Below are 13,456 nucleotides of genomic sequence, written 5' to 3' on the forward strand. Positions count from 1 at the left end.
TTATTTAAATTATTTTCAAGTAATACAAATAATGAAAAGAATGTAATCGAATTACCAAATGAAATAGTTGTTGATAATTTCCTTAATCAAATTCCCGACTTTAATAATAAGTCAATTACATTTGAACGATTTTTAAGTATATTAAAAACATTTTATAAGTCATTAACAAAAGGTTTACCTATAGTATTTGAAGAAATCATTTGTAAATTCTTATATAAAATTATAAAATCAATACCTAATTCTTATATAATTAAATCACAAAATTATACAATTTCGTGGATTAAAACTATAATTCGATCGACTTTTATCATTAATAAGTTTTTAAATTTCGGATTAATAAATATAAATAAATTAAATATTTTGTTCTCCGAATTATTAAACGCTGATCCATTTAACTTTAAAAACGTTTGTTTCATAATTAATACGATACATATATTGTTGGAAAAAAATGATAAAGTTCATCCTGAAAATGTTTTTTCGACTTTAGAAGGATTAAATTCTTGTAAGCAAAGATTTCTAAAAGAAAATTATCCAAATCAATTAAACCAATTAAACCAAAATAATCAAGTATATAATTACTTTAAGGACTTAATAGATTTATATAATAATATAGAAACACCTTCAAATCAATTATTTAACTCTACAAAACTTCAAAACATTTCAACGTTTGATCCAATTGAAGAAATTTCAATGGATTTGAATGAAATTGAAAGCGGCTTACAAAGTTTCAAAAACTTATTGAATTCTTCTCAAATCAATGAAATTGAATTATCAGAAATCATATCAAAGTGTATTCAAAAAGGGAAGAACTTTTTCATATATTTATTTTTTACACAGAACGAAAAAATAATTTATCAATTTATTCAATGTTTAAATCAAGTTGAGAAAATGAATCACAATATTATTAGTAATATATTAGATTCCTTATTGTATATTATTAAAGGTAATTCTAATGTTATTGGATATGATATGCGTAAATATTATTTTATATTACGATTAATATTAACATTTTGTTTAGAAGATAATGAAATATTACAAACATATACAATCATTTTACATCAATTACGGCCATTAATTATTCCAACATTTACATTTTCATGGATTGAGTTAATCACAGATAAATATTTTGTTTATAAAATGTTACAAAATCGAAATTTATGGATTTCGTACAGTATAATATTCATTGATTACATTGTAATATTAACGCGTATTGATGATACTATATCGAAAGATACATTTACACAAATATATAATTCATTTCTAAGGTTTTTATTAATATTAATTCATGACTTTAAAGATTTCATATATTATATCTCGCAAATGATGTTAACAATAATTCCATTTCATTATATTCAAATACGAAATATAATTTTAAGTATTAATCCAACGAACAATGAAAATGTTATATATAATTCGAATGAAGAAATCATTAAATATATTCCAAAAGATTTCATTAATAATGTCACTAATTTATTGGAATCAAATCAAATTAATAAAACGGAATTAAATAATTTAATTAATAAAATCGAAAATTTCGAAGAAGAAAATTCGTTTTATATCAAAAAATATTTCATTAATCAAATTACAAATTCAATTCCTTCTTTAAAACAAAGTAATTCAGTAGAAGATACAAATACTTTTAATATATTATTAAATATATTCCAAATTGCTTCAACCGAATTCTCTTTAATGATTATTAATCTTTTGTTCGATCGACTTAAAAACGATTGTAAAGAAACAAATGCATTCATTCGACTTTTGTTTGCTTTATTCAAAAGTGACGCGGCAGAGAATAAAAATAAAAATTATTACATCTCCGAAATGATCTTGAAGGTTTTGTTCGAAAGAGCTTCAACTCCTCCACCACACCCATTCGGACTTGTTGCGGTGATAAAATTGTTGGTGACAGATACCGATAAACAAAATAATATTTGGTCATTGCCTTTCGTGAAAAATAATGAAGAAATATCAAATTATATAAATGCCCTAAAAATAACATTTGTGAATAAGAAGTAAAGAATCAATAAAACGAAATAATTTTTTTTCATAATCAACAATTATAATATCTTTGAGAAATAAAACATATGTTAACATTATAAAATTCGGGACTTATTTTTTTCCTTAAATATTTATACAGTGGCAATAAATGGATGATACATTATATTTTTATATCAAATATTTTTGTTAAATGAAAATTCCAATCAATCCAATAATTTTTTTCTACAACAAATTTATTTGATTATAATCAAAACTTTCTCCATTTTAAACTAAAAAATATACTGAAAAATTTTAGAAATTGCTTTATTAAAAACAAACATGACACACATTAAAATCAATTTATTAATTTCTTTGATTTTTTTCTTTTGAGGTAAACATGCTTTTTTCTTTTTATATTCTTCTTTTTCTTTTTTGGTTTCACATTTTCTTCCAATTTTGAACTTAAAAATTCAAGAGCACGACAATATTCACAAAGCTCTTGCGCCCTATCACCAATTGCAATAATGTCGTTTGTTATGAATGCATAATTCCTTTGCTGTAACAAATAAAAGAGTTTTTCTCTTAATTTTTGATTTTCTTTTATAAGGTCTTTTTCACTGATATTTTGTAGCTGTGATAAGCTATCGCTTTCAATTATTGGATCAAAAATTCTGATTTTTGGGGAATTGACATCATTTGGTTGAATTTCTAAATTTCCTCTAAGGTCGAGTATAAGAGCTGGGGACTCATCAAGAGGAGTTTCTATAGCATTAACAAATTTATTGGTGAAATTGTTATCTCGAAAATCAAAAGAAGCCAAACAAATAATTCCAATACTTTGATCCTTTGCTTCTGCAATTTTTTGTATTTTTGTATGACAGGAGAGAAGAGAAATGAAATCCGGAATAATAGCATCGGTAAGTCCACAATTTCTACATTTTAACTTTATGATTCCGCGTTTGTGGAGAGAACGGGATAGCCTCTTGAAGCCAGTGTCATAAAGCTTGATTCCACTAAAGCATAAAACACGAAGAGACTTGCAAAGTTCCATTGATTGACAAAAAACATCAATTTCAGGAGAAAATATTGGAATTGAACAAAATTTAAGTTTCTTAAGGCACTCTGTTTTAGGAAGTATTCTTGATAAAAGACCTATTAAATCTGGAACAATACGCACTAAGGTTTGATATGAATTTGGATCATTTCCTGTTGGCGTTAAAATTTTTGGCTTCGGATTTTTATTTTCCTTTTCTGAAAATCCATTTTTCTCAAATAAGTCTCTGTTAAATTCAAGACCTTTTATTAGATTTCCATATTGATAAAGTGAATTTAAGAATATTTGAAACTTATCAACTTCAACAGCAGATAAATCAAACGAAAGGGAGTTCTTTTTGTATATTCCAAGGTTTTCTAATTCTTTCCATGAATAAATTTTTTTCATTTTTTAACATTAACGTACAGATTTGTACGTTAATTTCTCTGTACACACAATGTTAATGAAAAATTTTTCACTTTTAGTTCAAAAATTCTTGAAGCTTTAGCCGAAATTTATGGTCTAGCTAAATATTTTTTAGTTATCTTTTGTGATGATAAATTAAAATTTGTAAATCTAACCATATAAGATAAAGATTTACTTGGATTTTCTTTACACAAAACTAATATCACATAAGTTTTCCATTGTTTTTAATTATAGTTTCGATATGATCGTGAGAAACCTGGAGAAAAAAAGCGAAAATGAGTTTTCTCAATTTCCGAGAAACGTTTTATTTCATTCAAAAGGAAGCACAGATCACATTGAAATTTGGCGGCGGTTGTGGCGGTGACGAAATAAACATCATAAAAAAAATTCAATACTTTTAGCATTTGGCAATGTCTACGTTCGCGGAAAGAAGGGCGCTCCTTGCTCGTACCTTCCAAACTCCTGGACCTCCACCACCAAGCACCGGTGGTGGCCCTCCTCCAGTTGCTCTCTTTGTACCGGGAATGCCAATGCCAGGATCAATGCCTGCTAACGACGAAGATGAAGGAGATCCAATGCAATGCAGAAGACCACCTCCAAAACCAGTAGCACCAACTTACACCTTTCCTGAGGCACCAAGGCCACCACCACCATTCAAAAAAGCAAAGAGAGAATATCCATCGAAAGCTAGAACAGGTACAGAAGGATGCAACGACTTCCATTCTTTTATTATGGATAGTGCTCCAGCTCCTCCTGCCAAAGCAGAGAAAGCACCAAAGGCTGATTCATCAGGTGGAGGCGCTCCTCCTCCTCCACCACCTCCACCGCCACCTCCTCCCCCAACACTGCAAAAGTATCGCGAGTGATAAATAGTACCATCGATTATAATTTATCGTTATTTTTCTTTTACTATGCTCATGAGTCAGTATTAAAATGTGTATTATGTGTTTATAATGAGAGTTTCATTGAATTTGAAATTTATGACAAATTATTTGATGACAATTTATCCTCAAAGAAAAAAAAAATTATGAAAGTGTGCGCTTTAATAGTTATATTTCAGTAACAATTCTTATTCTAATCAATCTTTGGTGGAATCAAAAATGTTCTTTCTGCAATAAACGTGAATAAAGTGGAAAGAACGATGAAAACAGATGTGAAGAATGAGTTCCAACTTGTTACCATTTCCTTTTGCTTTGTTGTTAGAGCTGGGTTATTCATTATAATATTGAATGCATTGACATATGAGCATCCTCCAAATAATCCAACAACAATCATTAATGGGATCATAACAGCAATTGGCATGAAATGGTAAAATGCATGGAATAGCCACAGGATGAACATTCCTAATTGGAACAATGTCAATATCCAAATTTTTGTAAAAGTAAATAATATCAATGATGATCTAGAAATAGTAACACCAATCTGATACATCAGATTCAACAGTGGGTACATATATTGATACCTCTTCTTTTCTTCTTTAACAAGACAATTATCTGCAAATGCACCTTGGATAACGTACTCCAGGAAATAAACGGCTCCGCAATTCATAATTGTGAACCACGACCCTTTCAAATATTGACAGTCGCACATTGACACTTTTTCTTCTTCTTGCGTGGTGATCAGCGGTGAATCGGAGGCAAGGAGATGCGTTTCAATAGATTGAGCGTTTTCTTCAGGCGAACGAGCAACAATCAAATAGAAAAGAAGACCATAAAATACAACTATAGGAGAAGCTGCAATAAATGACCAAAAAATAGATATTTGGAGTGCAGAACAAATAAGAGAATAACTAGCACCAACAATTCCAGCACCACCTGTTCCTGATCCCCATGGCTTCAGAAGAATTTGCTTTCTTTTGTATGTTATGAAACATAAAATTATTGTTTCGCCAAGATTTGAAGAAAAACCTATAAAAAATACTCCAATGCATGTAAACCAAAACACTTTTGAAAATGCACATATAAGTAAACCTGATAACATAATTACAATATTAATAAAGAAACTGATTAGGTATGAAACATTTGCAGAAACCATAAAATTGTTGATAAACCTTGAGAAAATTCCACTGATAGTGTTGGCCCAAAGAACTATTCCAAGATAAGAATCCAGTTGATAACTTGCTGCAATTCTTTGAGCAGATGCAATTCCAATGACATAAGGTGTGTTATTTAAAACTCCTAGAAAAAACATTGCTATTTTGTCAATTACTCGTACATTAAATACTCGTTGTGAAGAATCTTCACCCATTTTTGGAGCCAACGATTGAAAACTTTACAACTCATCGTCTCCATGAAAACAAAAAACCACTCCAGAAGAAGAAGAACCTTTTTACATTTTTTACCTTATCATAAAATGACCTAAAATAAAAATTTCATTTTACCTGGCGGTTGATGTTATGATACTAAGAATTTTTTGTAATTTCATGAAATCACTTAATTCTTTCTGGTGAAGTTCCCAATTATTACACAATGACTTTTAATAATACAGCAAAAATATGCTAAAAAATGCATAAAATTTAATTTTGATTTGTTCTATATTTCTGGTTTTTTGATACAATGTTTTTCAGCATTTCATTTTTTTCTGTTTTGAATTATCTTACAGAATATATTATATGAGAAAATACAAATTATTATTTGATTACCACATTTCAGGGCACCCCCAACCAATTTTCATTACTTTACATAGACCACCGAAAAAATAACGGTTTACCGAAAATTAGATTCGACTAAACCTATCGTTATACCAAACCGCTTATATAATTAACCATGCAAAACTTAATTCCTGTTTTAAACAAGCTCCAGAACGTTTTTTCAACAGTTGGGTCACATGCAATAGATCTCCCACAGATTGTTGTTGTTGGTTGTCAATCTGCAGGTAAAAGTTCTGTTTTAGAAGCTATTGTTCAAAAAGATTTCCTTCCACGTAATGCTGGTATCTGTACACGTCGTCCACTGATTTTACAGCTTGTTCACATTGAAGAAGGTAACAACCCACGTGAATGGGGTGAATTTCTTCATGATAAAGGTCATAAATATACTGACTTCACCAAGATTCGCCAAGAGATTGAAGCAGAAACAGATCGTTTATGCGGTAAAAACAAAGGTGTTAAGGATGTTCCAATTAATTTAAGAATTTATTCACCAACAGTTCTCAATCTTACATTAGTTGATCTTCCTGGTTTAACCAAAATCGCTGTCGAAGATCAACCCAAAGATATTTCAGAGCAAATAGAGAATATGGTCATGAGTTATATCAAACCAAGCAATGCTATTATCCTTGCAATTACACCTGCTAATACCGACCTTGCAAACTCTGATTCTCTTATTGCTGCTCGTAAAGTTGACCCAGAAGGTAATCGTACAATTGGTGTATTGACAAAATTAGATATCATGGATAAAGGCACAGATGCTCGTGATGTTCTTCTCAATCGTGTCTATCCATTAAAGCTTGGTTATATTGGTGTTGTCAATCGTTCACAGCAAGATATCAATTCAAACAAGAAAGTTAAAGATGCAGCAGAAAGCGAGCGCAAATTCTTTACAAGCAATCCAGCATATGCTGATATTGCAGACAACTGTGGTACTGCATATCTTGCACGTTCTCTTAATGAACTTTTAATGAAACACATTAAATCCAAAATTCCATCACTTTATGCACAAGTTAATGATCTTTTAGCAGCAAAGAAAAACGAACTTCAAACATATGGTGCATCGATTGGTATTTCGCTCGAAGAACAGGAACTTCTTCTCTTTGATCTTGTCAGCAAATACATGCAAGAATTTAACGGTCTCCTTCATGGCTCAAGTAGCAATTTGTCGCCAAACGGTCTCGAGGGCGGGTCATCAATCATCTCAATTATTGTTGACGAATTCCCTCAAAAAATGCTTTCAATTCCATCGGTTAAAGAGGTTAAAATTGAAAAAGTGCAGAAATTAATTGCAAACAATGCGGGTATTAATACCTCTATGTTCTTCCCGCAACAAACATTCCAGACCTTAATTGATCACGAAATCGAAAAGCTTCGTAAGCCATCCATTGATTGTGTTCAAGAAGTTAAACAAGCATTAATTGATATTCATAATTCAGTTAATGTTCCAGAACTCTCTCGTTTCAGCTCCCTTCGAGATAACATTGTACTTCTGGCTCAAGACAGTGTTATTCAAGCGACACAAGAAGCCGAGAAATTCATTAATCAATTAATCGATATTCAACTTGCTTACATTAACACATCTCACCCAGATTTCCAGGGTATCAAGATTGACTTTGGCTCTGTCATGAACAATGTGTCAGCACTTATCGATTTGGTTCACAGATATTATGTCGTTGTACGAAAAGAAGTCATGGACTCAATTCCAAAGGCAATATTTAAATACCTTCTCACGGATTCTGTTGATGACTTACGTCTTCGCCTTGTGGAAAGATTTGTTCTTAATCCAGATCTTAATGAGGACCCAATTGTAAGAGAGAAACGAAACAAGTGTGTACAACTTATAGAAGCATTAAAGCATGCACAAGCTATTCTAGCAGAGGTAAGGAAAGCACACGCTTAATAAATCTAAGATTTCGATTTTTTTATCATTTTTCTTCAATTATTAAACACTAAAAAAACTCTTTTTATTTTGGGAAATCTCTAATTATTCAACTATTTTTATGCATAACTTTAAGGTTTCGATTATATGGAGAATAAAATGCTTGACAAGAAGAAGTAATGTGTATGAAATGTTTCTTTTTGTTGTTGCTGAAATTGAATAGGGCGCCCCATTTTTAGGATGGAAAAAAAGGCTTTTGGGATAGCTCAAACTCCCAAAATTGCCAAAGTTATTGCAGCAATTATGTCAAATAATAATTTTGCAGTTAGTGATTCAAACACAAAAAATTATCCGGTTTACACATTTCAAATAAATCTACTGGATAGTAATATCAATTTTGCGCTTACATCTGTTGAAGGTCATATCTTAATACCTGTAATAGAGTTTGACCAAAATGTACCCTTGGAAATTTTTAATAAGGAAATACAAATGATCCCGTCTAAAAAATCTTTTTTTCAAACTTTATCAGACTTCTCGGCCAAAAGCGAACTTCTTTATTTATTTTTCGAGAACACTTGTGAAGGAGATTTAATGGCTCAAGAAGTGGCAACATATTGTTTAAATTGTAATAATCGTCTCGAAATATTTCGGCCAATATTCAATTCATTATCACATCATCACATTACAAAAGCTATGGAATTTCCATCGCAAATAAATGACTTTAAAGCAGCCTCTTTCAACTTCAAAACATTAACAAATTTCAGAATTTCCAAAGTTCTTTCTTTTGTCATTGGTGATGTTCTTAAAGATTACCAAACAAGTAAAAGATCGCCATCTCTTTCTCTTCAACAATTTTCGATTCTTGCGCAAATTGTTAAATGCGAAATCGAAAAAAACATTTTTCAAACAGAAGTTTTCCACGAAATAAAAGTCGAAGCAAGTAAATCAAATCAAGAAGAACAAATAACTTTTAACTGGGCTAGAAAGCATCTTTTTTGTCAGCTTTCAGCATATGCTCTTTATTCATTATCTTTGAGAAATGCGGAATCTACAAATGTGAAAGTTGCAATAAATCAAAAAGAGGTGATAAAAGAGAAACCATTGCCACTAAACTGCACAAAAATGGTGATTTTGGCAATGAAATATTTGAATCTTAGTAGTAAAACAATACTTCAATATGCAAATGATCTATATGAAGAAGGATACATATCATACCCATTCAGTAACTGTGATACATATCCTGATGATTTCGACTTCCAAACCACTGTAAGAACAATTGCATTATTTCAACCTTTAAGCCAAATCTCGGCTTCATTAAGGCAAAATATCAATCCACCTCTAATAGGAAAATACGTGTCCGAATCTCAGCTCCCTGTTTATCCAACAAAGGTACCACCTGACACTAATTTTGGCTCGGAAAAACTTAAATTGTACCAACTCATTGCGCGTCACTTTTTAGCAACTTGTTCTCAAAATGCCACTTTTACGAAGACCGTTTATTCTTTTTCAATAGGTTCAGAAATTTTCAAAACAACCGTTAAGGAACTCGAATCGCCTCAATGGCTGAATATTTTTAATTATAAAAAATATCCAGAACAAAAACCTAATCATTTATTTGATGGAGAAATATTAACAATTAAATCTATCAAGTTAAACAAAGGTAAAACATTACCGAAAACGATCAGTGAAATCGATATCATTAAAATGTATGAAGAAAATGGTTTGATGGAAAATGCGAAAGAAACAATTAATTGCATTAATGCACTTGCTAATAATGGACTTATTAAGCGTAACGCAGGAAGCTTAAGGCCAACAGAACTCGGAATATCTCTTGCGCTTGCATTCGAGGCAATCGGATTAAACTTTGAAGACCCATATTTGATTCGACAGTTCAATGAAGCTGTTGTACAGTTCGAAAATACGAATGATATTGATGGGCATGTCGAAATACAAAATAGACTTCATCAGCAAATGATTTCTTTGATATTTATCATATCAACTGAAATAGAAAAATTCAAAAGCGTGTTTAAATCTATAATGAATAAATAGAATAGATAGTTATTTGGAGAAAAACATTGTGGTGATTTAATAGATAAAGACAATTTTGTGATGCTTTATTAAAAATATATATTTTATTACATATATAATAAAAGCTTTCGAAAGTTCATCTGGCCGAGTGGTCCAAGGCGCTAGTTTAAGGCACTAGTCCGAGAGGGCGTGGGTTCGAACCCCACGGTGAACATTTTTTCTTTTCGAATTATGATGAAATTTTTAAAAAAAAAATTTTTTTAGTACATATTTAGATTAGCCAAAAGAACATCAATTTTTGTCCTTCCTCAGTTATTGTTGTTGTTATAGTAAATATCAAATGATTTTTTTTTCATAACTTCTGTATGAGGTTTTTCCACTTTCAATCGGTTAAAAAAGGGTAAAAGGGTAATTCCAAAAGAAGGTTTAACGGTTATGCATGGCCCTTTCTGTAAATGAGCGTTTTAGCTAAAAAGGGTGAAGCAACAGCTCTTGAGCAACAAGTTGCCACTGCATTCAGCGAAATTAAAGGTACTGCCAACGAAAAAGTTATGAATCTCCTTAAGATCACAGGTGCCAAAGAAGTTTCAATCAATGGCCTCAAAGTTGTTATTGTAGAAGTTCCATACAAACAAATTTCAGCCTACCACCAAATCCAAGGTGCTCTTGTTCCAGAACTTGAAAAGAAGCTTGGAAATTCACAAGTTGTCATCGTTGCTAAACGTCGTGCTTTTCCAAAGACACCACAACCAGGCCGTCGCTACAAGGCCATCCGTAATGCAGGCCGTACACTTCGTGCTGTTCATGAAGGACTTCTTGATGATGTTGTTTACCCAACTGCCATTGTTGCCAAGCGTACTCACTATGACACCGATGGCAAGCAAACAACATATGTAACTCTTGACGCACATGACAAGACACGTGTTGAAGATCGTCTTAACGGTTTCGCTGCTGCATACCACCGCTTAACTGGTCTTAAGACAGTTTTCGAAGTTGCAACTCATTAAACAAACATCGTAAAATTCATTAAAATTTTCCAACAAACTTCATTTCTTGATCTTATTATAAATTTAAATTTTTGATTTTTCTTGTGCAAAACAACTAAATATCACATTTTGAGTAATATAAAAATTGTTATGAAATTGGCACCTTAATATATTTGGCTATTTTCATGTAAGAATAGGTATATTTTGGAGAAAAGAATTAATGCTTCTTCAAGTGATACAAATTGTGCAAATTATATCAAGCAACATATGTTTTTTTTGTAAAACAGAAAAAGAAATCAAATGGGCATATAGTAACAAAAAGCTTTTCTCCTTCGTATGGAATGTTTTGGCAAAAGGGATATATTAATATACTTAAAACACAAAATTTCATTTTTAATAATTCAATAATTTTTATGTGAATAATCATTTATTTTTTTTATTAATGAATATTTTTTTTTATTAATACTAATATACTTTAATTATATATCAATACTCTAATTTTTATTATATTATTAAATTCTATTAAAATATATTAAATCAACTCAATTTGCTCTTACAGAAATTTATGCAATACACGTCGCAAATGAAAAAATAGTAATGAATGAAAAAATTCAACAATATCTAAATCTTTACGTATGAGATAATGACTTTTTTCTCAAGCTTTTTGTTCCAAGCAAATACAAAATCAACTTTATAAAGTTTCATAATTTCATATTTTTTAACAAGGAAATATATTGCATCATGAGAAACAAATGTATCATTTAATTTAACTAATTGAACATTGTTCCTTTTTCTTTTTATTATTGACTGTTTTGTTGTCGTTTCCATTTTCACGTCTGTCTACAGCAGCACGAATTGCGGAATGAATGACTCCTTTTATGTTTTGTTGTTTAAATGATGAACATTCTATGTAATCATGTGCTTTGATTATATTTTTTATTTCGTTGGAATAACACAAAGATATTCATCCATATAATCATCTCGAAGATCACTTTTCATGCCAACTAAAATATATGGACAACTTTCCTTTATTTCAGGAATCCAGTTATCTAGAATACTTTTAAATGATTTTGGTGAGACAAGTGAAAAACAAAGTATAAAAACATCTGTATATGGATTCAGATAAATATATGGCCGCAATTTTTTATGCTCTTCAGAACCTGGCGAATCAAATGCCTGGAACATATAAGATTCATGATTTTCTAAGGTTATTAGTTTGCTTCCAAGTCCATCAAGAACTGTAGGAATGTAGAGATCACATTGCACACGCAGGTACCACAATTAAACGCTATTAAGAAGCATGTCTTACCAACGTCATGATCCCCAACAAATACAGCTTTGATCAGTGGAGCTTTTATCTTGTGCAAAAGAAAAATAAACCTATTTTCTTGGATGCTAGAACAAAAAAATAATTTTTTCTAAAATAACTAAAGATTGGTTACTACAACATAATAAATTTTTTTAATAAAAGCAATAAATGTCTAAAAAATCAACGTTTTAAGAATTTTTTTTAAACCCCAGAAGATTGGCTTAATCTTTATTGCAACTATAAAAAAATCATATCAATCATAATCACTAGCATGATTAGCATATGTGTCTTTAGTCAATTTTTTCACAGTCACTGTCATTTGCAATCATCCAAAAAAGTGACAAAATAAATGGATTCAGTAATCAAAGATCTTCAAGAAAATAAGAAAAAAGTAAATGCAGTTCTAGACGCAGCCATCCAAAGACAAGATGAACTTCATAGTCAGACACATGATGAAGCAAAAAAGTATATTCAGCAAATTCAAACCAAAAATGCAAAATCACTCAAAGAATTAGAAGCTTCCCTCAAAAAAGAAAATGATGAAAAAGAAAAGCAGATGATGAAAAAGACAAAGAAATTGATAAAGGAACAAAATAAGAATGGTGAAAAACATCTAGATGAGATTGTTAGTCTTCTTTATAAATCAGTTATTACTGTCGAAGCCTAACAAGCTTTAAATAATAATAAACACTATACTAAAATAGATAATTTAAATATTTAAAATTTTAATTTTAATATTTTTGAAACATGTGTAATTTATTTGATACGCGTTTTTAAACTAAGCAGTATAAATAATTAACTTCACATTTTTGGACATATTTGTTTATCTACAAATTTTTAGGAATTCTGATTGACAGTTTTTTAGAATAAATATAAAATGTATTAGGCAAATTTATATTCCAGGATAGAGCCTATTTGAAATTTATGATAGTTCAACAGAAAATGCATTAGATTACGAATCCTTCATTTATTAACAAATAGAAAGTGGGTTTTGGCCCAATAAAATAGGAGTTATTATTTTCTGAAAAGCTTGTAGATACTAGGCCATGCCTTACAGTTAGGCATTCACGATGAACCACCAAAAAGTACCATTTTTTCATCGGTATGCACAGAAAAAATTGACATCTGTTGAATAATCAATTAAGTATACTTAATTAAGTATAAACTC

At 30.5% G+C, this 13,456-nt stretch overlaps 5 protein-coding genes across 5 annotated transcripts; 4 read left to right on the forward strand and 1 right to left on the reverse strand.

The window, feature by feature from the left end:
• Positions 1–3,846: 3,846 nt before the first annotated feature.
• GO595_004525 (uncharacterized protein) lies at positions 3,847–4,302 on the forward strand (the record flags this gene model as incomplete). Its single annotated transcript, XM_067917666.1, has 1 exon — positions 3,847–4,302. The coding sequence occupies one exon, from the start codon at positions 3,847–3,849 to the stop codon at positions 4,300–4,302; it is 456 nt and encodes a 151-aa protein (XP_067775107.1).
• A 208-nt stretch (positions 4,303–4,510) lies between these two features.
• Positions 4,511–5,683, reverse strand: GO595_004526 (CLN3 protein; the record flags this gene model as incomplete). Its single annotated transcript, XM_067917668.1, has 1 exon — positions 4,511–5,683. The coding sequence occupies one exon, from the start codon at positions 5,681–5,683 to the stop codon at positions 4,511–4,513; it is 1,173 nt and encodes a 390-aa protein (XP_067775108.1).
• Positions 5,684–6,201: 518 nt separating this feature from the next.
• GO595_004527 (Dynamin central region family protein) lies at positions 6,202–7,986 on the forward strand (the record flags this gene model as incomplete). The annotated part of the gene is made up of 1 exon (XM_067917669.1): positions 6,202–7,986. One exon carries the CDS (start codon positions 6,202–6,204, stop codon positions 7,984–7,986), a length of 1,785 nt encoding a protein of 594 aa, XP_067775109.1.
• Positions 7,987–9,102: 1,116 nt separating this feature from the next.
• Positions 9,103–10,014, forward strand: GO595_004528 (DNA topoisomerase 3-beta-1; the record flags this gene model as incomplete). Its single annotated transcript, XM_067917670.1, has 1 exon — positions 9,103–10,014. One exon carries the CDS (start codon positions 9,103–9,105, stop codon positions 10,012–10,014), a length of 912 nt encoding a protein of 303 aa, XP_067775110.1.
• Positions 10,015–10,448: 434 nt separating this feature from the next.
• Positions 10,449–11,000, forward strand: GO595_004529 (40S ribosomal protein S7; the record flags this gene model as incomplete). Its single annotated transcript, XM_067917671.1, has 1 exon — positions 10,449–11,000. The coding sequence occupies one exon, from the start codon at positions 10,449–10,451 to the stop codon at positions 10,998–11,000; it is 552 nt and encodes a 183-aa protein (XP_067775111.1).
• Positions 11,001–13,456: the final 2,456 nt, after the last annotated feature.

The sequence above is a fragment of the Histomonas meleagridis genome, assembly GCF_020186115.1.
Source record: "Histomonas meleagridis strain 2922-C6/04-10x chromosome Unknown contig_27, whole genome shotgun sequence".
Taxonomy (NCBI): domain Eukaryota; phylum Parabasalia; order Tritrichomonadida; family Dientamoebidae; genus Histomonas; species Histomonas meleagridis.